This window comes from Sphaeramia orbicularis, chromosome 1, assembly GCF_902148855.1.
Source record: "Sphaeramia orbicularis chromosome 1, fSphaOr1.1, whole genome shotgun sequence".
Lineage (NCBI taxonomy): Eukaryota > Metazoa > Chordata > Actinopteri > Kurtiformes > Apogonidae > Sphaeramia > Sphaeramia orbicularis.
The window spans coordinates 56,194,460-56,217,295 of record NC_043957.1 but is presented as its reverse complement, the minus strand read 5'-3'; the positions used below and the strand labels follow the sequence as shown (position 1 = coordinate 56,217,295).

General features: G+C 39.2%; 1 protein-coding gene across 2 annotated transcripts in view; it reads right to left on the bottom strand.

Annotated features, from left to right (window-relative positions):
* LOC115425260 (protein AF-17) overlaps positions 1-22,836 on the bottom strand; it is a 61,365-nt gene that overhangs the window by 14,380 nt on the left and 24,149 nt on the right. For both annotated transcript variants that reach the window (XM_030142666.1, XM_030142675.1), the window contains exons 10-16: positions 18,623-19,450; positions 16,822-17,021; positions 14,233-14,350; positions 12,737-12,803; positions 12,242-12,390; positions 3,044-3,244; positions 1,015-1,091 (exon numbers count right to left, since the gene is read on the bottom strand). In XM_030142666.1, the coding sequence (XP_029998526.1) occupies positions 1,015-1,091; positions 3,044-3,244; positions 12,242-12,390; positions 12,737-12,803; positions 14,233-14,350; positions 16,822-17,021; positions 18,623-19,450 (1,640 nt within the window). The remainder of the gene's footprint in view (positions 1-1,014; positions 1,092-3,043; positions 3,245-12,241; positions 12,391-12,736; positions 12,804-14,232; positions 14,351-16,821; positions 17,022-18,622; positions 19,451-22,836) is intronic.

The window sequence follows — 22,836 nt, the reverse complement described above, 5'->3', positions numbered from 1 at the left end:
TGAAGCTTTGCTTCCTAAATTTCGTTGCTAAACACCGGTTCCACTGTTGTTTCACATGGATACTTATTGTGACGCACATGACGCCAGGATCAACGCAAAGTCGTATGTTAGTTCCATCTTAAGTTGTTGCTAAGTTAGTAGGTTGGATCCAAATGTGTTGAAGACTACAGTGCACATATTGATTGCAGATGTCATTTGACTTGTTTGTTGTTTATATCTATAGATATTTTATACATACTTTTATACTGTTGTTATTGTAATTTCTATACAAATACTCTTTATATATCCTACTTTTATACTTTTTGTGGTTGTTGTTTAAGCAGGTTCTGGAACAAAGGACAGTTTGTCATTTTCCGAAATGTATTTTTTAAAAAAAGATCTTTACTTTTTTTTGCCAATTCAAATCATAATCATTTAATCAAGGCGAAGTGAATAATCTATAGATTAATTGATAACAAAAATAAACGATAGCTGCAGCTCTGTTTACACACTTGTAGCTTCTGTTTGGCCGCTGTTAGTGTAAATGTTTGATTCACAGTCAGGGACAGTGTGGGATGGATTCACCGCACTTCATAAACCCAGGAATCTCCAGCGGTTTGTTAGAAAAAATGTGTGGGTTCAACAGACATGACGGAGCATTCAAGTTAACTTTAGAACTTCACATATCTGTGCTCAAAAACGTAAAAACTATTTCAAACAGGAAAGCTGATATTTTTGTTCTTATGTTTGCATAATGAATATATCATCACAGTAGAGGATCAAAATGCATCTTCATGTTAAAATTGTACACTTTAACCATCTTTCTTCAGGCTTAAAGCTTTAGTGAGATGCTATTCAAATTGACTGCAGTATCAAATTATATTTTGTAGTAAATATTGACCAATATGGGAAAAAATACCATGTTCATATTATTTGCCACATTGGCCAGCTATCCACAGTAGTTGTTATCTATGCAAGTGTGACAATATCATCTTCATCATCTTTAGTGATAAGAAGGAAGCTACAGGTCCTGACCTCAGAGGAGGTAACAAACGAGGTGTCATTCAGGAAGCAGGTTTTAGGCAGGGGACTCTTATTGGTGCTCAGAGGGTCTACAGAAAGGAGAGGTACAAACACAGAGTCAGAACTACAAAATCTAACACAAGCATATTTTATTCCATGTGACTTACATTACTTTGGCAAAACAGGAAGTAAGGCGGTGTTTTCAAAGAGAACGGAAAAACACACATCAGTCACCTCATCTGACTCTAGACCTAAAGGCAGACCTGATGTTTACTTAAAGGTGCGGGAGACTTTCGTGACCAATTTTTCATCAAATCTGTAAAACCTCAGTCATATCCTAAGTATCACAAATCTGTACGTCTTTCTGTGATTACTCACCTGAATCTCTTGCATTATGGTGAACAATTTCAAAGTGCCATCCACCATAAACAAACCATTTGTTTACAAACAGAGCCGGGAGGTAACTCAGGCATCTTTGGAATTTTGTCGTGACGTGTATTGTGGGAAACGCAGGTTCGGCTTGCGGTCTGGCAGCGGCAGCTGGAACAGACACGAGGCAGAAACGGCAGGAGCTCCCTTCCCTCTATGCATATTCCTCCAGCCGTTTCCATGTCGTGTTTTTTTCATCCGTATAATATCACATGCTTGCGCTGTGGCTATCAGGCGGCAGCACGAGCCTTTGTTACCTCCTGACTATGTTTGTAAACTTATGGTTTGTTTATGGTGGATGGCACTTCGGAATTGTTCACCGTAATGCAAGAGATTCAGGTGAGTCATCACAGAAAGACTTACAGATTCATGATACTGAGGATATGACTGAGGTTTTACAGATTTGATGAAAAATTGGTCACGAAAGTCTCCCGCATCTTTAAGTATAATTTCACCATAGTTAAAACTAGGGCTGTAAAATTAACGCTTTAACCTGAATTAATTCATCATCATGATTAATCTGATTAAAGATTTTAAAACAATTAACCCATCTGCAGCACAGAATGACTCCGAATGTCTCTGTAATGCCTTTCAGGCAGTTTTTCTAGGTAGAGTTGCCGTCGCTCATGAATAAACTGGCAGTTGATCCAGTAGTGACAGGGAGCAGGACCAACCGATAAAGATGGAAGACACTAAACAGCACCATTGGCCCACTCGTGAAAGTGTCTGCTGAGAAACTCCAGATTGGTCCTGATTGGACGTCCAAGCAGGACACTGACCCCAAGCATACCACCAAGGTAGTACTGTGGTGGTTCAAGGACAGGACCCAGCCAAAGTCCTGACTTAAATCATATAGACAATTGGTGGAGGTAGCTGAAGACCAGAGGGATGGGTAGGAGGCCATCCAACCAGACCCAGCTGGAGGCTTTGGTCCAGGAAGAGCGGACCAAAGTCCCACAGGAGACGTAAGAGAGTCTGCGGACACTACCAGGAACCATCATCCAGAACGAAGGCTACTCTACTGACTATTAAGAAAAGACATTAGACTTAGTAAACCTAGGGTATGAATAGTTTTGAAGATGGTGTTTTTTGAAAATCCACAAATAAAATAGTCCTGAATTAAAGTATTTCTTCAAGTATCATTTGTTGTTATTCCCCCAGTTGTGTAATCACAAATAAGTCACAAGCAAACTTGACAAAACTCATTCATTTCATCACAAAAACCAAAAATCACAAAAAATGCCAGGGGTATGAAAAATTTTTGAGGACGACTGCAGAAGTTCTTCTGCAATAAAATGTTATACCCCCACCCCACCCCCCCAAAAATTAGCAGAACTTTTTGTTTCCATTTTATCATATACGTGACTAAAAATTTGTAAAAACATCCAAAACATGTAAAAACGAAACCTATTGAAGTTCATAGGCAACAAAATGTAAAATCATCATTAAATATGGCAAAAGTGAATGCTTTTCATCTTGAGTTAACATGAATTTGGCTTAGATGGTGCCCAAAATAGTTATGTAATGGGTTCTGCATCTAAGTCTAAGCTGTGGGAGTGTAACGTTGCAGAGGGTTTTTTTTAATGAAGGCTTTATTGAGATGTAATCTGACCTTGGGACGACGACAGGAAGTTGATCTGGGCAGACGAGTGCATGGAGCCCTGTGCAGAGTGAATGTGAGCGGGGAAAGGCACAGCCAGCTCTGTGTTGAGCAGCTGCAGACGTTCCTTCTTGGCTGTCAGGCTGAGGATCTGGTCCTGCAGCCGCTGGTTCTCCTGCTGCAGGGAATGGAGCGACTGGAGCATCTCCACAACTGTAGGACACATTTAACATCGCAAACGTCAGCAGTGACTCACTTTCAATGTTTCACCAACTTGCAACTCAAACAGGATGTAGGTGTAGAGTATCATAAGGAAGTCTGTCACTAAAGCAGTCCCAGTGACCCAGTGTACAACCACAGGTGTTTTCACTTATTCTGACTGCTGGGGCCCATGTCAAGGTTGACTTTTGGCACAGCTATGCTGATCACCAAACCTTGTCTGAATCTTAAATTGCTCTTTTTTTGTTACCCGTGAAAATATACTGGCTTCGGGTTATTTATGTCTAAACCTTATGATTAAATCTCTGTAAGATTTACACAATGGCTCAGAAAGTTGCAGATGTGATTACTGAAGTTACATGACAGCAACAATGTGAGCTCAACAACTTGTTCTCCAAGTCTGAAAGGGAACAGTTATTTTCACCTTTTGTAAATTCATAGAAAACCCAGTTTTCAGTAAATTTGGGACAATTCCTAAAATTCAATAAAAACCAAACTATATGATTTGTTAATTCACTCCAGTCGTTTCACTGATCAATAAGGAAGGAAGATTTGATCAATCCTACTATTATCAATGCTGCTTATCAATCCAATTTTCAAAGACATTTTTATCTGTTCTTTTGTATGTTACAGGTTGATTTAAATTGTGAGTAGAATTATTTGCATTATTGTCTCATTTGTAGCTTAGGCCTATATAATTAATATTCTTAATAAGGAAAGTGCTACAGCAATGTTTTGAACTAATCACTATTGATAGCAGTGTGAAACAAACATCATTATAATTATTTACTCCAGGATAAACTAGTCTTCCAGTCATCATTTGCAAGTAAACTGACAGTAGGACTGACAGTATTTTGACACTGTGATGGTTTTCCTGCAGCCTCCAGATCTCGAAACCCTCCAACTCTGCAACTATGAAAAACAGATCAGAGGTTCGTCTGACCATTTCACATTAAATTTATGCTACCGGTGAGTTTTAACCATTAACTCATGTTTGTATTTGTGTTCCTAGCTGCTAGTGTAACAGTACAGAACATACACAGGACAGGAAAATACACTATGACCTAAACATCCAACAGTTCATTTCTCTTCCTCCTCCTCCTCCTCCTCCTCCTCCTCCTCCTAAGCTTGATAGACTTCCACTGGGTTTTGTGACAGATCGCTCATGTTTCCAACCAAATATGTAAAAGACTTGTTGCTCTGTGTCATCCACTTTACCATCTAGATCAGGGGTGTCAAACTCATTTTAGTTCAGTTCCACATTCACCCCAATCTGATCTCAAGTGGGCTGGACCAGTAAAATAACAGTGAAAAAAGTAAAATTATATTATGATCAGGTTTACATCTACAAAGTTTCCTTAAAAATGTGAATAACATGAACAACTTGAATTGTCTTCAGAAAAACAAATGCCATTTTAACAATATTCTGCCTCGTTTTATCAGTTTATCATTTACACATGTGCATTACAGTCGTACAAAACATTTAGTAACAGGCAGAATACTGGTAAAATTGCATTTACTTTTCTTAAGACATTTCCATTTTTTCATATTTGTTCAGGTTATTCATGTTTTTTGTAAAAGTATAGTTTGGTAATGTAAACATTTTCAAGTAATTTTACTTTTTTACACCTATAAAACAAAGAGAGAATTTGGGGTTGTCATTATTTATAGGTTACAATGATAATATGTTACTGGTCTGACCCACTTGAAATCTAATTGGACTGTATGTGTCTGTATGTGCAACCTGAATTAAAATGATTTGGACACCACTGATTGTTCATATCTTCAGTGTAATTTTTGCATTTCATAAAGTCATCCCGCGGGCCGGATTGGACCCTTTGGCGGGCCGGATTTGGCCCCCGGGCCGCATGTTTGACACCTGTGATCTAGAACTACAGAAAACAGCAAAAATAGCCAAACTTTTCTATTTCGCTTTTTCTGTTTCTCTTTCTCCAGTACCATCAGGAATACCAGTAGCGTCTGGGCTGATTAATACTCTGGACTTACATTTAGATTTTAATGCCTGGAATATTCTCAAAAAAATTTGGGAAAAAGAGAAAATAAGATTTAACTGACATTGTATAACTTATACACTGTTGCAAATTACAAGTCTCACAACCAACAGCGTTCTGTCAGATTCTGGAATTTTCAGGTTAATTGGTAACACATGAAAGGATCAGGACTGGACATAAAAAGAGCAGCCACCGAAGGTCTAAGCCTCCTCAATGAGTGAAATGACCCAGAAGTATCTCAGTGTCATCCATGATATGAGCTGGAACTCTGTAAACACGAAGGAATGGCGCCTGAATGCTTCATTTAGTGTCCCCTTTAGCAGAGGATACACTGGACCATCCTTTGACAGCAGAGAGAATACCATACCATCATTTACTGTGGCTGCAACATCAGCCCACCTGACAAATGATCAACTGGAAAAGCACTCGGAGAGCGCAGACCTCCGCCAAGGCTGATCAGTGCCCCCCCCCCCCCCCCCCCGTGCCAAGGAGGTTATGGTTTTGCCAGGGTTTGTTTGTTTGTTTGTCTGTCTGTCTGTCCGTTAGTGTGCAACATAACTCAAAAAGTTATGGACGGATTTTGATGAAATTTTCAGGGTTTGTTGGAAATGGCCCCCCCCCCGTGGGCCCCCCCACCCCCGATCACCACCAAAATTTAATCATTTCTTCCTTATCCCATTTCCAACTAGAAGCACTCTGAGAGCGCAGACCTCCGCCAAGGCTGATCAGTGGGCCCCCCCACCCCCGATCACCACCAAAATTTAATCCTTATCCCTTCCTTATCCCATTTCCAACAAACCCTGAAAATTTCATCAAAATCTGTCCATAACTTTTTGAGTTATGTTGCACACTAACGGACAGACAAACAGACAGACAGACAAACAAACAAACAAACCCTGGCAAAAACATAACCTCCTTGGTGGAGGTAACAACAGACACAACATTCACACTTCATCTAATGCCACAACCGTCTCAAACTTCAAAACAATAGATACAGTCGTCAGCGACGTCATTGCTGGGGGCGGGGAAATCCGAGGGGGAAAACAACCCTCACCCCTGTCCACTATAATGTAAAAACGTGGAATTTCAACTTGATTTGCTAACGCTAACAAGTTGTCATGACGTACTTTGAGTCGCTATTGCAGTGGTTTCCAACCTTTTTTGGCTCGTGACCCCATTTTAACATCACAAATTTCCCCCAGACCAGGGGTCAGCAATCCTGGTCCTAGAGAGCCACTATCCTGCATGTTTTAGATGTTTCCCTCTTCCAGCACACCTGACGGTTGTTATCAGGCTTCTGCAGAGCTTGATGATAGGCTGATCATTTGAAGCAGGTGTGTTGGAAGAAGGATACATCGAAAACATGCAGGATAGTGGCTCTCTAGGACCAGGGTTGCTGACCCCTGCCCCAGACATTCAAAATGCAGACATTTTTTTGCTGAAATTAATTTGTTTTTGATCATGTAATAGTTTGCTATACTATGTTGCAAATAAACATTAATTTAAGACGACATTTAGTCTATATAATGTCTATTATTATGGACAGAGGCAGAAAAGTCAGGTGTAGATTACTGCACAAAGTGAGAATTTTATTTTCCTTGGTCAGGATATGTACAGTCAGTCCAGCTTGGATTTACAAGGCTGACAATTAATACTGAACAAATAATAACTCAAACTACGAATTATGAAAGAGCTGCAGCATCTGAAACTGACCACAATGAACATTTGACAGATAAACAGAACCACAGTGCTTCAGTTTCAGCTTCAGAGTTTGTCATGTCTTTTATGGACTGTGATCGTCTCTGTCAACTCACCATATATTTTTAATAGTAAGTTTTAATTTTTATTTTTATCAATTACTAGAAATTTCAGGCGACCCAATTTGAATTCCTGGTGACCCCACGTGGGGTCCCGACCCTAAGGTTGAAAAACACTGTGCTATTGCCTTCTGACAAGGATTAAAAAATGAAATCCCCTGGGGTTGGATTGTTGTCCATGTTTTGAAAGACTGGGTCAATGATCCGACTCAGTGGACTTAAGTGTCATTTACACACATCTGCTGCTACTTGATGGAGTCACCTGGTAAGGGATTACATCACTTTTGCTATAGAATGATGAAATAAACTTAACATAATTTCAGTACCTGACATTAAACAGACAAATTAATGTTAATTAATGTTGTTGATGTTCTTTTAGATCTGAACAGAAACAGGCAATAGAAATGACATTCAGAGGACTAGATTTGACTTTATGCTTGGAGTACATTTCAGAGCCAGCACTTTTTTTTTTTTTTTTTTTCATATACCATACTCAGTAAAGAACTTTAATCAGTACTTCTACTTTAACCAGACTTTGTACACAAGTATCTGTACTTCTACTTAGGTATTAAATGTGCACTTTGTACATGTTACGAGGAAATCTACACAAATGATAAATGTAGTACAAAGTTCACTAGCGTTTAAACAATCTAATATTCCGAACCCCCTGGCATAGTCTATGATTGTTTGGAAATGGTTCATATTACATTAAACTGACCTGAAATGAAGTGCTGACTGCAGACATACACGTGTTTTGTTGTTGGGTCCTATAATCTGCCAAACTCCTCCTCTCCTCTGATAGTTTGAAGCCATTTTGTCCTCCTTTGTGCTTTCGTTTTACTATTTGGTACAGTGTAAAACTTTAACTGTTGATTTTTTTGTGTTTATTTGTGGAGCAAAAGGGCACACAGCTACTCTTTTGCTTTATGGCTAATGGCAGAGACCGGTTTGTTTTCCCCCTCTCCTCCAACCGGATGTGACGTTTGTGGGCGTTCCCGTTGTTGCTGACTGTATCTATACCTCTCGTACAGACATGATTCTACTGTTGGGATAAAATGTTAATATTCCAGCAGAACCTGTGCTTAGTTTGCTATAGTGATACTTCCTTAATTTAACGTGCAGACCCCTTAATACAATTGTGATCAGTAGACTGTAAACTATATTTTCAGAAGGAAAATAACCCGTCTGAGGTGTGTGCTGCAGTCTGATGAGTTCACATTTCAACTGATTTTCAGAAAAACAAATATCAGGTTGTAAGGGTCAGAGATGAAAATGACCACGCAGACCTTTCAACATAAGGTCCACATCTCTTACTGAAATTGTGTGGACACCACGAAGAGGAGAATCACACTATGGCCACCACAGACTGTTGAGCATGTATGGACACAAAGTCTGCTTGTAAAAGTCTAACAATTAGAGTCCTCAGTTTAGAAACCATTTAAAAGTGTCATAAAAAGGAAAGGCCGTGTGACATGGAGGTAAACATGTCCATGTCCCAACTTAAGTGTGATACAGGCTGCAAAACACAAATGCTTTTGTTAACAAAATACAACGTACATGTACAAATACATGTTTTCTCCTGTTTTACAAAATATCTCCCCTTTCTGGAAATGGGGTTTGTGCGAGTTACCACAGCTCAACTCTGTGATAAGGTGTTGACATGAGCTGATAAATACTATATCTCATGTAACTTTGCAGCCCTGTCATCAGGGCTGAACTGGAAATTCAAGCCTGTCCTCTAAATGCTTTCTGATTTATTTTTCTATGGAGCTGAGGGTGAGGAAACAAACCCACGCTTCCCTTCATGTCCCTGCATTAAACAGTCATTACTCAAATGAACCCTCCCTGGGGCAAATATGTTTAAGGAGACTTCAGGGCATTTCCTTTCAGAGGATGAAGGCTAGGATATATATATTAAAAAAAAAAAACAGGAAAAGTTGGCATGGCATGAAAAATGCAAACTAAAACATAAAGTAGTGATATTAAATTGTCCTTTGACTTGTATTTTAATGTGCTATGAACACAACATTATCCAACACATCCAAGAAAAAGTTGGAACAAGAGCAGTTTATGGATAATAAATGTTAAAAGAGTTAAAATAATGTAATGGAAAAGGTCTGTATCACTTCAGAGATGCACTGTTAAAGCTGAAAAGCACAATGATATTTTGGGGCAGCATATGGATCAAGACAACGACATTTCCAGGGACATCTATGCAGATTTCAGTGAGACAATGTAAATCCACATTTTGCACATAATCCAAAGGCCTGGATGAAGAGGAGGAGGATGCAAGCATCTTGAAACACAAGATGCAACAATGACGAACCCATACTGTCGAAAACTTTAAGACCTTAAGACTGCAAACAGATTGAGACAAAACAAATCGGAAACACATCATCCCTAAGTGTCAGTCAGTCCCTGGATGTCTTTTACAGTAAGTGTTGTAAAGAGACAGCAATATTATAAAGTGATACATGTTCTACTGTCCTGATGTTGGAACGAATTGAAAGTGTTGCACAAATCAAAATGGAAAGGACTTATTTTGGAAAAACTACAACATAGTAATGCACTGTTGCAAGGTTATTATCGTTAACGAAAACTAAGGACATGACAAAAACTAGAATTGTAAAAACATTTTCGTTAACTGAAATAAATAAAAACTATAATTAAAAGAAAAAACGATAACTAACTGAAACTGTATTGTGTGCTTACAAAACTAACTAAAATGTATAAAAATTATGGATCAAATTCCTTTCGTTTTCATCTTTGTCAACGTTGGATTGATATGAAATCGATTTATTTCCCACAAGCAATTTTAGCTGCTGGCACCATATGATAGTTAATGGTCTGTTACTTCTTGTCACTTGTTGTTTAGAGTCGTCTTCTGGTCCCCACTGTACCTGGAAACATGGAGACTAAAGTTGGGAGAAAGCAGCAGAGTCCTGTCTGGGATTTATTTGAATACGACGGAGAAGAAGAGAAAAGCTATGAAAAAACTAAAACTAAAGTAAAACTAAGCATTTAGAAAATAACGAAAACTAATAAAAACTAGCAAACCTGCTCTAAAAACTAATTAAAACTAACTGAATTAGAGGAAAAAAAGGTCAAAACTAAATAAAACTAAACTATAATGAAAAATCCAAAACTATTATAACCTTGTTCTGTTGTACTGTTAACAGGTTAAAGCCACTAATCACTAATTTTTATTTAAGACGCCATCCAAAATGTTGCTGATTGGGGTGTGTAAAATACATCAACCGCTTTCTTTAAAAAGCTGCTGATTTCATGACTTGTCTATTTTTTTTGTAAAAATTTGTATGATGTGTAAGTAGCTCAGAAAAGTGTATTCACAGTAAGAGCTGATGTGCATGTATGTGAGTCAGCAGACTAAAAATAGCATTTTTTGTTAAAGTCCAAAATGTTCAGCATCTTTTTCTGCATGTGTTTCACACAGTGTCATGGTAGGGGTTTTGTTTTTTATTTCTGTTTTTCTTCCTTTATTATTCAGCTGCTTGTGACTCTGATTGCTGGCTATGATCTCATTGTGGTCATTAGTGTTCCAGACGGCCTGATGAGGTTAAAGTGTTTTACCAGAAAAAAATAAAACAAATAACAGAAAGTCCTCCCAGGCTAGAAAACCCAGAGGCTTTTCTCTGTGTATGATCTGCTCTATCACAGCACATCTGCCAGTGTTGATTTTCCAGTGTTAATTGTATTTAACACCATTCAGAGTTAATATAACATTTGATCCATAAAAACTAACACTCGCAGAGTCAGCTTGTGTCTTTGATGGTGTCATTTTTCGGGGTACATTTACCAGGTGTAGAAGAGCATGATTGAACACCATAATGGGTGTTGATTTCTGGACAGAGCAACAGAGAAGACCAGTGTGCTCATGGACGTCGTATGAGGCGTCGTATAAGTACCATTTTACTTCTGAAACAAGGCTATTTATTAGGCTGGAAGTAGCTTTTCTGTCAGCTCTGTCAGTATCATGTGTATATTTCAGTTCGGACCAACTTGCTAACCAGCTGCTAAAATTAGCTCTTGCTGCAAACTTAGAACGTCGAACATGCTAATTTCAGCTCGACAGCCTCTTGCATTGTAGTCTGAGGTAATTCATACAATTCATACAAGAGTTGAGAGCAAAGCTACTGAACAAATAGTAAGTATCATGGTGCAGTCCTGCGTTGCCACAGACCCCTCCCTCAGACTCATTATCACCTTCACCTGCTGGCACCTGTCACACCTGGAGCAGATCTCCATTAGGAGCCCATAGAAGCGGCTCCTCTGCTCTGGTACGGTGCCAGATCATTGCTGCTGCTGTCACTGTTTCAGACCTCCACAGACGTTCATCCCATTTCACTTCAGAGCCATAACTCGGACTCTCACCGTCCTGATCCTGTGTTCCCCTGGACTCTGATGTTTTCAAACCCAGATTTTGTCTCGTTCTCATGTATTGTTTTATGTTAATAAACCCATTTTCTCTCTTCAGCACCATTCAACTGGCTAAAACAGCAACAATGTTGAGCTGTTTACTTTGTTTTACTTTTGTTCAGGCACCTCAAACAAATTCATGGATTGTCTCCTGCACTTCCAAGCTCCCTCATGTTTTGGACAGTATTGTAAAAGGTGCTTTTACAGGGTTTTAGGAGCATTGTGCGCCTTGTCAAATTTTATGTGAAGCCCCCTGTTAAAGAAAAATAAATATTTTTTTTATTGCAATACTTTTTGGAGTGATTATTGTACATGTGTGGTGGATGGTTAGACTTAACACTAACAGATTGTACATTTTTAACTCTAATCGTGTTAATCCCAGTGGACAATGTACACCTTATGAGTAGTATAGTAAACACTAGTTAAATTTACATTTAACACCACAGAATGTTACTTGAATACTGGTGCAGTGTTGAATAGTTAACTCTGTTGGTGTCACTAATTAAAATACTAATCTAGTGTTCTTTTCATCTATTGTGGTGTTAATATTTTACACTTAAAGAGTCTGTCTGAACACTGTCATAGTGTTAATCATTTTAACACTTTCAAAAGTGTGAATTTAACACTTAACCGGTGGTTCCCATATAAACCCTGGCTCTGCGTTAATTTCAACTCTGAGGGTGTTAAATTTGCATTTTCAAATTTGCAGTGATGGTCTCACTCACTGTTCACTCCCATCTCTCCGTTGCCATGTTTCTCCAGCAGGAGCTCGATGTGGGAGCTGGCCGGGGGGACGTTCTCGGGACGGGCTCGGACCCCGGCGCCCAGCCCATCTCTCTGGTCGAACAGAAGAGGAAGACAGCTCATGGGAGACCTGGGTGACGAGGAGGGGGAGAGCATCAGCAGTCTGCAGCCAGCCTGGGAAACTACCAACAAAACCCTGGGACTGGGCCATTTTCTAAACAGTTTCTGTTGAGCTTTGATTTTCCTGTCTTTTTTTTTTTTCATTTGCTCATTACTAAGACAGAAGCTGAAATGCAGTCAAATGTACAGAGTTCAAATGACGTGAATGAATGTTAGGCCAATTCATTCCTGAAACTGTTTTTTAATTTTTGTCTGCAGGTTGTATGCACTACAAACACTGTGGCATGTGTCTCAGTCTCATATGAGTATAAGAAGGATGTGAAAGTAAAGGTGAGAATGTCCAGAATGAGACGTACTGTGAAGAGAGGCTTTCTCTTGGTGAGTTCCCCTGACATGGAAAGCGACAGTCATCGAGGTCGGACTCTGAAAAGAAGGACAAAAACAACAAAACAGGTCACTTTAGGACACTGTCAGAAATACAAATACTAATCCATTTTTAAGCTGAGATGAGATGATGAGATAAAACAAGTAGTTTATAAAATAGTCATAGTGGTAGGAAATGTCTGCAGCGATTTTGCATGTGCCTGCTTTTTGTTGAATTTTCATTAAACATGTCTCCTGGCTGTTAATCATGCCATGAAATGGGGTTTTAGCGTATCCCTCAACCAGGTTTCTCAGCTGTAGACATCACCTCATATTGCCAAAATCTTTTCACCGTGAAGGACACTCGACTGACATTGTTAATTTTATGTGGATTTGATGGAAAATGTGTGAAGGACAATGATGCAAAAAGTGTGTTTTTCTGGGTTCAAAAAAATAATGCATGCATCATCTATTATTGAGTGTAATGACTAATTTGGATTTTGATTTGGAGGCTCATAGTTAAAATTCTTTCAGTTACTGGGCTCTGGGAGACGAAGTGTATGAAAGAGGACAGATGACTACATTTGTGGTAAAAATGGTGTACTATGAATCTAAAAGAAATGTTTGAAAAATTTCCAAGAGCCTCAAGTGAGGACATCATCCAGTCTAAGTCTGAACATTTGATACAAAAATCAGCAAAAAACAGAAAAGTTAAACTGATTGTATTAGTCCTGTACTAGACAGAGATCCAACTTTATAACATCTGATGTTTTGTGACATATTTAAAGTTTCAACCGTGTTTTTATGTCAAAGCATAACATGGTAATGTGAGTCTAAAAAGAGGAGGTTTTAGTCACTTTCACAATGAATAAGCACTGGAAATGGGAATTTTTTGGGAGTTTTTTTTTTTTTGACATAGTTACTCAGACCACAAATTCACTAATTTTCATGTGTAATTTGATACGTTTTGTTGTCAACTATTGATGTGTCTCTGTTTATGTTTGCATATATCAGGCACATATACAGTGGCAAGACAAAATATGCAGACTCTTTAAAATTTCCCAGTTTTCTGCATGACTTAGTCATAAGGTGATCTGATCTGCAATTAAGTCATCAGAAATCAGGTTTGCAAATTCCTGAGTCTAATTATTTCCTTTTGGAGTCATTAGCCTCAGGGTTCACCTACTTTTTCCAGCAATATTGTGAGTGTTTAATTACCATGTTCAATAAAAGCATGAAATATTATAATTGTTGGCATGGTATTAAGTTAAGCACATTGTGTTTGTTTGTGCTTGTGACTTAGATACAGATTGGATCACATTTTAGGGCTAACTCATGCACAAAACTAGAACATTTTAAAAGGTGTTTTGCTAAACTGAAAATAACTTGTGTCAGAGGAGTTTCAACTTCCTTGTTGAAGTTGTCTGACACACAAAGGCAGCTTCTTTTTGTAAGCAAATGCAAATAGATGTCATGCTGCTGCTGTTACCTGGCAGTGAGGTCTGCGCTTGGCTCAGTAGTGGTGGCAGTGTCGGGGCTGTGGACAGACAACTGGCAAAAGGCTGCGAAGATGACAGACTGTAGGAGGTGCTGGAACCTGGAGGGACCTTTAACACACAGACCAGATGACCCCTTAACCTTCAATCCATGTATGTTGGACGCATAGGACTGTCATTTTCACACAACAAAATCTTAGATGATTAGGTCTCTTAAAGGTCAATATAGCAGTGAGTTGAGTTCTACTGGTTACATACTCAGACATGACTGACAACAAGGCTATAATAGTTTTGGATTTTTCATTATAGTTTAGTTTTATTTAATTTTGACTTTTTTTTCTCTAATTCAGTTAGTTTGAATTCATTTTTAGAGCAGGTTTGCTAGTTTTTACTAGTTTTCATTTTTTTTCTAAATGCTAAGTTTTAGTTTAGTTTTAGTATTAATTTTAGTTTCGTCGTATCTTTTATCTTTTTTGCCATCGTATTCAAATAAATCCCAGACAGGATTCTGCTGCTTTCTCCCAACTTTAGTCTGCATGTTTCCAGGTAGAGTGGGGATGAGGAGAGGACTCTAAACCACAAGTGACGAGAAGTGACGGACCGTGAAGTGTTGTATGGTGCCGCTAGCTAAAATTGCTTGAGCGAAATGAATCACTTTTGTATCAATCCGACATTGACAAAGACGAAAACGAAGGGAATTTTTTTCATAATTTTTATACATTTTAGTTAGTTTTGTAAACACACAATACAGTTTCAGTTAGCTATCATTTTTTCTTTTAATTATATATTTTTAATTTCAGTTAACGAAAATGTTTTTTCAATTCTAGTTTTCGTCATTTCATTAGTTTTCGTTAATGATAATAACCTTGACTGAAAACAATACTCTTTAACCCTCAAAGACCCAAAAAGCTATCGGAAAACATCATCTACTGATCTATGATGTTTAATAACTTCTGAACCATTATACCTTTTACACCTGAAAAAATTCAGGTATTATACAGTTTGTCATCTTTTCATGGTCATCAGATATGATTCTACAACACTGATTCACCAGTAAAACCCATGGAGTGTGATAAATGACAGTGGATGGACACACTTGATTTTATGTTCAGTTAATGATATATTGTGCTAAAAGAGTCAGTTTTCTTCAGTTTTTCCTTTTTCTGATATGAAAACACTCAGCTTTAATCTGAGCTTAGATGAACATCTACATAATCAGTAAATGTAGGAAAATACCTGATTTTCACTGAAAAAGCACAAAACACAGACGATAATATTATAATAAATGGTGATAAATCATATAATAAAAGTTAAATAGAGAGAAAAATTCATTTGGGAATTGGCACAAAAGTAGCACTGGGTCATTATGGGTAAATAAAAGCTTTACTGTTGTGCATGGTAATGATATATTACTGTGGACATGGCATTAGATTAAACAGGCCTACGTAACATTTACCGAGTCTAACACTGGTGCTTTATGTTTGTCTGTTACTTACTATTCCTGTGTTCATATACTATTTAGAGTTTTGTAATGTTTCTCAAAATGCTCTTGCTGTGTATCTGATCTGGTCTCAGTCTAGGTGGTTTTCACTACAACACTAGTGATTCCTAACAGTCAGTTTATAAAGATATATAAATGGACTGCACTTATATAGTGCATTTTATACACCTTCCTGGTGAGCAAAGCACTTTATAAGGCCTCACATTCACCCATTCACACACACACTCATACACCAGTAGGCTGCTGCTGCCATGCAAGGCAGAAAAAAAAACAGCAAAAGAACACTTTCAAATCAAGTACTGTGGTTGATTAAAGGTGCAGGAGACTTTTGTGACCAGTTTTTCATCAAATCCGTAAAACCTCAGTCATATCCTCAGTATCATGAATCTGTAAGTCTTTCTGTGATTACTCACATGAATCTCTTGCATTACATTCAACAATTTCAAAGTGCCATCCACCATAAACAAACCATTTGTTTACCAACTGAGCCGGGAGGTAACTTGGGCATCTTCAGAATTTTGTCATGACGTGCATTGTGGGAAGCGAAGGGTCGCGCAGCTACCTTACAGTGGCAGCTGGAACAGAAACAATCGGAAACGGCAGGAGCTCCCTTCCCTTGATGCATATTCCTCCAGCCGTTTCCGCCGTTTCTGTGTGTTTGTTTCATCCATATAATATATGGTCGCTCTGCCACTGCTGCTGTCAGGTGGCAGCGTGAACCTCCGTTTCCCACAATGCACGTCGCGACAAAATTCCGAAGATGTCCAAGTTACCTCCTGGCTCTGTTTGTAAACAAATGGTTTGTTTATGGTGGATGGCACTAAGAAATTGTTCACCGTAATGCAAGAGATTCCGGTGAGTAATCACAGAAAGACTCACAGATTCACGATACTGAGTATATGACTGAGGTTTTACAGATTTGATAAAAAATTGGTCACGAAAGTCTCCCACCTTTAAGTTTCAGTTTTTGAAATTTTGTATTTGTTTCCATCTCAGACAATAAACACACTAAATTGTTACACTCATTACCTTCATATACTGAATTAGAAAGTACTTCACCAATCAAGGATGGCTCAGGTACCTGTGTGTTGGAGACGGCATTGACTGATGGAAGCGAGAGTGAGGAGACGTGTGATGAGAGGAGTCCTGAGGAGAGAGGGGTGCTACACATGCCCGCCCCCAGGGACAACGAGGTGCTGCACAACCCCCCACCCAAAGAGAGGGGGGTACTGCACACCCCCCCACCCAACGTCAGAGGGTCCTTTAGACTGGAATAAATACCTGCCAACACAAACAACATGGAGTATAATTCAGAAGTGATGAGGACAAAAAGGCAGAACATGTCTATATATTCACTTTTCTACATTAGAACCATCACTTACTCCTTTAAATTTTGAAGCTTTCACACAAACATTTAAAATATTTGTCTTTATTTTTTTCCCAATTGTATGTTAGTTTCATCTTAAATTGTTAGTAAGTTGGATCCAAATGTGTTGAAGACTGCAGTGCACATACTGTTTGTAGATATCATTTGACTTGTTTATTGTTGTTTATATCTAAAGATATTTTATATATACTTTTATACTGTTGTTATTTCTATATAGATATTTTTATATATCCTTTTACTTTTATACTTTATGTGATTGTTGTTTCAGTTGGTTCTGGAATAAATAGTCGACGACAAAATTAGTCGACAACTAATTCTTGATGAGTTCTTGAGTGTTTTGTTGTTTAACAAACTTTGTTAGGCACTGTAATTGCTATGCACAAAATGCACTTTTGTTTAAAGCTATTCTCTACGATCTGGCATTTTTATACTTTTCTATTGTAATCTTAAAATGCTCCTAATAAGCGTGTCGCAAACTAAAATGTAAAAGAAATCCACCAGGTTTTAAAACTAAAAAATGATTAATTCTCATATATTTCCACAGTATAAATTTGGTGCAGATATCTCAATGCATTCTTCAGATAATCTGATTACATTGTTGAATGGGCGGACAGACAGACAGACAGACAGACAGACAGACGACAAAACGATTACAATACCCCTTTGGCCCGAAACTGGCCAAGGGGTAAAAAATTAAAAAGTCAGTTTTCAGTGAAAACTCAGCAGAGCGTAAATCAACTTCTTATACCCTGAAAGTTAACAGGAGGAAAATGTCTCTGTATATATATGGGACTTCTAACCATGATCAGTAAATTAAGAAAGGTAAGAAGATACCTGATTTTCACTGAAAAATGCAAAATGCAGAGGATAATATAAAAAATGGTGACAAAAAAAATTATTTGGAAGTTGTGACAAAAATTGTCATATTTAATGTAATGCATTTCATTTAACACTTTTCAGCATCTATAAAACAAGGTTTAATTTTAATTTAACCTGAAAAACCCTGCAACTAAACTAAATAGAAATAAAGTACTTGTAAAGTAATTCTGCAATCATAAGACTAAGACTAAAGTGAAATCAAAAACTAATCAACATTTCAACTCTAACAGCTCCAGAGAGCAGAATGTTTGGTGGATTTCCTGCCCCACTTAAATGTCTTCAGCACAGAGACACATGCAGTTCACACAGGAACCACAACTTATCTACTACAATATCTCTGCTTCTTACAGATTCAACACAAACTCTGAGACACAGTCGCAGACTACAACAAACACTACAGCCACTAAAACATCCTCAAGTCTTGATATTCAGATAAGCTGCTGCTGTGCTTCGCATGTGGCCTGTGTGTAATGGAAACATCTCAACGCTTTAGCTGCAAACAAACACACAAATGCAAATAGTAATATGGTTAGTTCTTCTTTTTTTTTTCTCCATTTTTGCACACAGGAAGTTCGAGGGCTACCACACATACATACACTCACTCAATGAGACTCACCGGAGCCAAGCAGCGAGTTGCCACGGCCTGTGGAAAAACTGCCAGCGGAGGAGGAGGAAGAGGAGGAGGAGGAAAAAGAAGAGGAAGAGGTGGCAATAGGAGGCAGCGAAGAAGACGGGAAGACAGGGTGGGGGATGGAGGACGGGCTCAGCGAGGAGGCTAAGGCTGGAGGAGCTGGAGGTGGAGGAGGAGCTGCTGTATGGTGGTGGTGGTGGTGATGCTCTTCTTCCCTCCTCTCCCGGTTCTTGCTTCCTCGTGGCCGACCCGGTCCGTGGCGACTCTTCTTGCTGCCACGGTGCCTCCTTTCTCGGGGCAGCGGTGGAGGTGTGGCTTTGTCCTCAATGTCCGCCTCCTCCAGGATAGGTGGCGTGCTGAGCTGGGATGGTTTGCACAGAGACTTGGAGGGCTTGTAGTCCCCTGAAGACGAGATCTTTCGGATTTTGCTGCTGCTGCTGAGCCCAGATGATGAGGTGATGCGCATGATGGAGCCAAAGGTGGAGATGGTCACCTTGTTCTCAAAAGGGCTCGAGCTACCCTCTGACCTGTCGTGGCCCTGTGACCCCCCCAGGGGGCCATCAGCAGGAGTCAGCGCTGGTGGTTTGTGGTATTTACCGTCTTCTTCTTCCTCCTCCTCTTCTTCTTCCTCGTCCTTTTCCTCCTCTTTGTCATCGTCATCCTCTTCCTCATCGTCCTCCTGGACAGCTGGCCTCCGGTGACACTCCTTGCGGTCCTCGCTACTGTGGTCGTCACCTCCACGTTCATGGTCACGCTCCAGTCGGGAGGATGAGGAGAAGAGATGGAAGTCCTGAGCAGAAGAGAGGGAGCCGCCTGCAGAAAAACAAGCAACGATGAATTCAAAAACAGAATTTCTTTGTTTGTATTGCAGGGAATGATGGGGTGGGGTACTGTTACATAATAGGTATCCAATTTGATATTAGGATTTACTTCTATGTACTAAATAAAGACTATAAAAAAACACAAAAACAGAGATATTCATTCAGTTTCACATCAGATAATTTTTTATGGTGATTATGTAAATATGCCAAAGCGTTGATGTGCCATACTGTTTACATTCATCTTCACTGATGCCCATTCATACTATAAAAACTTCATCCAAAAAACCTGGAGACCAATTATCAAGAGTAGAGCTGAAACGATTAATTGACTCACATCAATTTTAAAAATTATTCAATTAAAATTTTCTCAAATTAAAGCTTCATTTCCTTAATTTCACTGTCGTTAAACATTGGTTCCACTGTTGTGTTTCACACAGACACTTGTGATGCACATGACGCCAGGATTAACAAAAATAACATGGAGTGTAGCTCAGAAGAGATGAGGACAAAAAGGCAGAAAAAGTCTAAAATGTGGGAACACTTTGAAATGACAGAAAAAAAACCCACACCAAAAAAAAAAGTCCTATGCAACCACTGTGGTGCAGAGGTGGTTTATCACAAGAGCATGCCTTCAGTGAAGCAGCATTTGCAGCAGAAACATCCAGTCTGCATTAAACCAGACAGCAGTCAACACAAGATAATAATCTTCAAGTGTAATTTTCAATGCTAATGTTAATGTGTTAGTCTAATGAACGCTCAGAACGTATAGAGCGGTCGATAGTTATTTTTGATAGTCATTAACTTTAGCTCAAGAAAAAACTAAATAATGCTGCATTACTTTGATTGTTTTGCTGTAACTGTTGGTTAAGGAACTGGTGGAACATGAGCTGCATCTCATTCACAAATACTCACAAGATAAGTGCACGCGCACACACACACATTTCTATAGATCTATAGATATTTTTAGAAGTACTTTTAAAGTTTTTATGGTTGTTGTTTCAGGTGGAATAAAGGACAAGTTGTTTGTCAGACATGTCTTCTTCATATTTTTACTATTTTTTCACTGATTAAAATAACTGTTTAATTGAAGAAAATAATCTAACAGATTAAATGATTACAAAAATAATCAAACTGCTGCAGCTCTGATCAAGAGTGTGCAAAGTTTTTATTACATGCATTTTTCAGGCCTCAAAATGTCAAGAAACTGTTCTCGAGTTAAACAACCAATGCTGAATGTTGCTGTTGATGAGGTCTGCCCTGCACCTACACCCCTGTTGGTCCCTGTGTTGTACAAGTATCACTACCCCCTCACCTCATCTGTGCTTCTCCTATCTGCCCCCATGACTACGCACTGACCCCAAAAGACCTGTAAAATGTCGGTTACACTGACATCCAAATTTCAAGTCAAACCCAGTTTGATCTTGAAAATGAAGGTCAAGGCTGACGCCCAAAGAACTCACCTGAGTTGCACATAAAAGTTCAACATTCAAGGTACTTTATTATCCTCTAGGGGCAAATTGTTGTACAGCCAGCAGTTCACACATCAGCACAAATGGCAGACAAAATACAAATCACATATTAATCAGGAATCTAATAGCAGCAGGAATGAGGCCATGCCCACACAAAACTGCATCTTTTCCTATCCGACTCTCACAGAGTCATTTCAGGAAATATCTGTGTCCACACGAAACCACTGAAAACGCCTGAAAATGATGTAGTACAAATTAGGAATGCACCGATACCACTTTTTTCCAGTCCAAGTACGAGTATGAGTACTTACATTTGAGCACTTGCAGATACCGAGTATCAATACAGGTACTTAATAATCCCATTCCAGTCCTTAGTTCCTTTTGTAAATGTGCTTTATTGTCGTTGTCATTAGTCTGACTGGAACAAAGTGCTGCTACTGACATTTAATGTGTTGGAATGAGCGTTTCTCAATTAATCCTCCAGGGGGCGCCGCTCTGAATTAACCATACTGGACAAATACCACGAAGAAGAGTAAAGTTTTTTGAGACGAAGAAGAAAGTCAGCAATAACAAACATGGAGACGACAGAGGTAACACCAATGTGATACTAATATTGCAGCGTTTTCGCAGGTCAGGTTTAAAAGCTTAGCTTCAGCAGGTAGAGAAAAGACAAATGAATGGTAGGTTTGGTTTTCACTTCCGCTGGCGGTGGTCTGCACCGCTCCGTATCTCCAGCCCAGCCCTGGGTAGTTGTCCTAAATCTGTCAGTAGTTTTTCTCTAACTCACACAGTGGCTCTTTGAATAGATCCTCTACCTCCACGGTTCCCGCTGGTATTCTCTGTCTGGGTATGCATCTGCCAGCCCCTGGAAAACGGATGGAATGTACGCAGAGGACGGACAGAACGTTCCATCCGTGTCTGTCTGTGTCTTTAATGTTACTTGCAGTCAGCGTTACTTTTATCACCGTCATTGACTTTGAAAAATCTCCACACTCTTCACACTCCCTACACATTATTCCTCCTCCTCATACCTGCTGCACTGAACTGTGAATGTCACATGACCGTAAGTGGTACACACACTGAGTATCGGAGCCGATGCCCAATACTGGTATCGGAATTGGTGCATCCCTACTACAAATGCCAGGCCTGTATGTGGTGTTGTAATGCTCTCGCAAAAAATGGAGAAGATGACATAGAGCATGTGCATAAAGTTTACTTGGTTCTACTTGTTTCTAGGTCTGATCCAATATTTCCTTCTGGCTGCCCCTCTCCGTGGTAGACCCAGGAGCATGTAGTGAACACTGTTAGCTATGGTTGTTTGTTGCTCATTGTAATGAAAGAGTAGCCAAAGATTTTGATTCAATATTTACAATAAGCTCAACAGCTGTTGTAGCATGAGCACTACTCTGTAGTCCGCCATTGTTTTTGCTGTTGTGAAGTGGCGTCTTGCTTCCAGGATGAAAGGTTAGAGAGGTGGAGCTATGACATCATCTTTTAGAAAAGTTGCGGTGTAGTCATACAGATGAAGATGCAGAACCGGCATTCAAATTTATCCACTCTAAGATCTGGTATCAAAAAGCTGCGGTTTCAGTAACTGAAAACACTGGTTTTGTGTGGACAAAAGGCCTATCTGATACAAAACTTTTGTAGATACGAGCGAAACCATTTTCGTAGGGACAAGGCATAAGAGTTCTTCTGCCTGTTGGTTTTACAATATGGTAGGGCGTAGAACTCAGACTATAGGGTGGCTGGGCTCATTCAGAAGTGAACCGGCCTCATTTATGCCGTGTTTCCACTATGTGGAACCGCCTCCACTCAACTTGGGTACCAGGTACTATTCCTGGAGTCCATTTCCATTACAGGATACTACCAACTTTAGACTACCTGGACGTCATAGTGACGCAGCGCG